The 4604-nt window shown below is 37.3% G+C and overlaps 1 protein-coding gene across 1 annotated transcript in view; it reads right to left on the bottom strand.

Moving 5' to 3' along the window:
- The window catches only part of Ccdc171 (coiled-coil domain containing 171), a 310385-nt gene that overhangs the window by 266952 nt on the left and 38829 nt on the right, over nucleotides 1–4604 (bottom strand). The window contains exon 6 of the mRNA XM_013020745.1: nucleotides 3389–3520. Within this exon, the coding sequence (XP_012876199.1) occupies nucleotides 3389–3520 (132 nt within the window). The remainder of the gene's footprint in view (nucleotides 1–3388; nucleotides 3521–4604) is intronic.

Below are 4604 nucleotides of genomic sequence, written 5' to 3'. Positions count from 1 at the left end.
CAAGTGGTAGAGCGCTAGCCTTGAGCTGAAGAGCTGAGGGACAGCGCCCAGGCCCCACAACCGACAAAAAAAAAAAGAAAGCATTTAGGGAACAAATGAACCAATAGCTATACAAATAACAGATGGCATACCAAGAATGTAAAAAGGAGGAGATATATCTCAGTGACAGACCACCTGGCTAACAGGTGTCAGGCCTTAGAGTCCATTTTCAGCACCACAAAAAAAAAGGAATTAAAAATTGAAATAAAAAGAGTGGATGTAGTGTCCATCCTGTTTCCAGAGTTGGGAAGAAAAGCATTTTATAAAGATCAAAGATTCGAGAAGTCATGGCTTAGTATAGTCATGCAATAAATTCAGTATTTCCACTACTTACTGCAAGCTTATACTCTAAAAGAAATAAAGTTCCTTTTAGTTTCTTCATATTTTTGGACAGTTTCTGTCTTGAAAATTGTTTATATCACAAAGTTATCTCAAAATTTATTTTAGAGCAAGGTGCCAGTGGCTCAGATCTGCTAACCTAGTTATTCAGAAAGCCGAGATCTGAGGAATAAGATTCAAGTCACCCAGGCAGAAAAACCTGAAAGGTTCCATCTCCAAAACAGCAAAAAACAGGTCTGGAGAAGTGGCTCATTTGATGCAGAGCTAGCCAAGCAAATACTAGGCCCTGAAAGCACATGTAAATACACACCACCCCAAAAAATTATTTAGATGGATATTTTTCATTCTTGTGAAAAAGTGTACTTTTGACATTTATATAAAGGCTACTTCAATTTGTCGTTTTGTGTGTAAAAATTACATACAGACACAGTATCTTTCCACAAAACAAATAATAGAAAACATGACTGAAACTTATTTGAAATATTTTTGGTAGTACTGAAATTTGAACTCAGAATCCTGCATTTGCTAGGAAGGTGCTCTACCACTTGTACCATGCCCCAGTCCTAAAATTTTAAATTAATTGGTTACTTTGTATTTTTCTTGAAAGTGATTAGCTGTTCAAAATATCCTTTAAAATATTCAACAACACAACTAACAGTTGGAGTTTTTTATCTCTCCTTTAAAATAAAAACAGAAACTCTTCTGAGAAGATACAAAATACACTGAGTAAGATTCTGAAGACTTGTACTCTTTTCCCACAACAGTTACTTAGTCTACAATCTGAGCAAATCAGTAACTGCTAAATCTCCATCTATTCATCTATAAAGGGTGTTTGATGTAATCAGTACCCTTCAAACTGGACTATGAAATCTTGAGGATTATGTGCATTTATGAAAAAGAGGAATAGAATATAATGAAAAATTTTTACTTTGTAAAAACAACTTGGGCTAGGAATGTGGCTTAGTGGCAGAGTGCTTGCCTTGTATACATGAAGCCCTGGATTCGATTCCTTAGTACCACATAAACAGAAAAAGCCAGAAGTGGCACTTTGGCTCAAGTGGTAGAGTGCTAGTCTTCAACAAAAAGAAGCTCAGGGACAGTGCCCAGGCCCTGAGTTCAAGCTCCAAAACTGGCTAAAGAAAGAAAGAGAGAAAGAAAGAGAGAGAGAAAAAAAGAAAGAGAGAAAGAGAGTGAGAAAGAAAGAAAAAGAGAGAAAGAGAGAGAGAAAAAAAGAAAAAGAACGAAAGAAGGAAGGAAGGAAGGAAGGAAGGAAAAAAGAAAAACTTAAAATCCAAGCACTATAATCCTAGCTATTCAGAAGGCTGAGACCTGAAGATTGGAGTTCAAAGTCATCCCAGGCAAGCAAGTCTGTGAGTGTCTTATCTCCAATTAACCAGAAAATAGCTGGAAGTAGTGCTGTGGTTCAAGTGACAGAAGGCTAGCCTTGAGCACAAAAGCTCAGGGACAGTGCCCAGGCCCTTAGTTCAACCTCCAGTATCAGCACCAAAAAAAAGAAAGAAAGAAGAATTTAAATGCCACTATACTACATAATTTGTAAGGATCCTTTCTACTATCCAAAACTCTCCTATTCTATTTATTTACCCTAGTAAGACTATTATTAGTCTCTGTCTTAAACAGGAAAAACACAATGCCAACTATATATAAAGATCCTTTTTTAAAAAATGCAATGCAGCCAGGTGCTAGAGGCGCACATCTGTAACCCTACTCAGTAGGTTAAGATCTGAGAATCAGGATTCAACACCAGGCTGTGCAGGAAGTCCATGAAACTTTTCCATTAAACTCAAAAGGCCTGAAATGAAACTGTGGCTCAAGAGATGGAGTGCTAGCCTTGGGCAAAAAAAACTCAGAGACAACACTCAGGCCCTGAGTTCAAACCCCAGGACCAGCACACACACAAAAAAAATGCGTTTCCTTACAAATGGGTCAATGTCATTCTTTCTGATGATGACATATAATTCCATTGTGTATATATACCACATTTTCTTGATCCATTCATCTGCTGAGGGGCACCTGGGTTGGTTCCATATCTTAGCTATGGTAAATAATGTTGTGATAAACATAGTTGTGCTGGTAGCTTTAATATGGCCTTGTTTGTGATCATTTGGGTAAATGCCTAGAAGTAGGATTGCTGGTTCATAGGGGAGCTCTAAATGCAGTCTTTTGAGGAACTTTCATACAGCTTTCCAGAGTAGTTGAACAAGGAAATGTAAAGACTTAGAAAAAATCATATTAAGTGAAGTAAGCCAGACCCAAAGAAACATAGAACCCATGGTTCCCCTTATTTGCAATAATTAGTATATGTCTAGGATAATCTTAGCAGATGAGCAGAATAGCTCAATAGCTATATACATATGACCATATAAGATGATGCTAAACAAAATGAACTCCAAGCACTTTGGACACAAGAGGCTTTTCTTTGTTCTTGTTGTTAATGTACAATGTGATTTTTTTGGTTTCTTTTGTAGGTTCTTCCCTCTATGGTATATCCCTGTTGTCACAGTATTTGATTTTGGTACCCTGGTCTTGTATATGTATTCATTTGAATTAGGGAAAGGAAGGGGAACAACAGAATGTTGAGACAAAGGACAAGGGGGAAACCAATGCAAAAGCAATATTCACAAGACAATATGTTGGAAATGATCTGTACTACTTGGGGGTGAGGAAATGGAGGAGAGGGAAAATGGGAGAAAAATGAAAGAAGGGGTAACATGTCTGACAAGAAATGTACTAATAACCTTACGTAGCTGTAACCCCTCTGTATATAACTTGACAATAATATATATATATATATATATATATATGCAATGGACGTCACCCAATTCTAACACTCATGCTATCTATTTTTAATAGTTGTGGTATTTTGATGCAAAGTAGTCTTCCAGAGATCAAAACAAGGAGTTATCATCCCTTTGAATTAATTAGCAAATTATTCTAATATAATTCTAATATAATTATTAAAAAGACATTGAAGGAGCTAATTTTTAAATACCTGTACTATAAACTGTAACTCTCTTCTTTCTGCTTCCCATTGTTCAGCTTGTAATCTAAACTCCTCCACTGCTGTCTCCCTGATTTGAGACTCCATATCATTCTTCTCTTGCTGATGTGTTTCCAATGCTTCCTTCATATGAACAAAATCTTGCTTTACTTTTACATCAAGAAAGGCTATCTTCCATCCTTCAACCCAAGTTAAAAGTACATAGTCCTATCCTTTTTTAAAAACTTGAGAATTCAACTTCTGTATGCATATTGTAAAAAGATAAGAACCTATAGCCTTTTTGGTCACATTAAAATCTTAATAAAACTATTGTTTTGATAATAATGATGGTTTGACCATTCAGAACCTATATCCATATGTGACTCAATTTTCTGAAAAACTTAACTTCAGATGTTAGCACAAAATAACATGAGATGGTAGAGAGAGACAGAAAGTAGATGCCAGAAAATATAGAAATCTCTAAACCTGAACAAATAGATTATCTCTGATAATTTATACAAATTTTATAGAAAACAATGCATTCCAAATGGGAAAGCCAGGTATAGTGACTCACTCTTGTAATCCCAGCTACTCAGAGACAGGAGGACAATAGCTGTAGGTCAATCCAGACAAAAAAATTAAAAAGCAAGCGACACCCATCTCAAGCCAGATGCAATGGTTCACACCAGTAATCCTAACTATACAAGAGTAATATTTTGCCAGGGCAAAAGGCATGAAACATCATTCAAATAATAGCTAAAGCAGCTGAGGACCAAGTGTCTCATGCCTATAATCATCATTACTCAGAAGGCTGAGATGTGAGGAGGAAGGTTTCGTGCAATAAGTAAATATAAAAAAAAAAAAAATGCTAGCCGGGCGCTGGTGGCTCATGCCTGTAATCCTAACTACTCAGGAGGCTGAGATCTGAGGATTGCAGTTCAAAGCCAGCCCAGGCAGGAGAGACCGTGAGACTCCGATTTCCAATAAACCAACAGAAAACCGGAATTGGTGCTGTAGCTCAAGTGGTAGAGCACTCGCCTTGAGCTGAAGAGCTGAGGGACAGCACTCAGGCCCAGAGTTCAAGCCCCACGACCGACCAAAAAAAAAATCCTAAACATAAAAAATTTGAAAACAAGCTAGGCGCCTGTGGCTCATGCCTGTAATCCCAGTTACTCAGGAGGCTGAGATCTGAAGATCCAGGTTCAAAACCAGCCCAGGCAGGAAAGTC

The sequence above is a fragment of the Dipodomys ordii genome, unplaced genomic scaffold (assembly GCF_000151885.1).
Source record: "Dipodomys ordii isolate 6190 unplaced genomic scaffold, Dord_2.0 Scaffold53, whole genome shotgun sequence".
NCBI classification, from domain to species: Eukaryota; Metazoa; Chordata; class Mammalia; order Rodentia; family Heteromyidae; genus Dipodomys; species Dipodomys ordii.
This window is presented reverse-complemented; position numbering and strand designations above follow the sequence as displayed.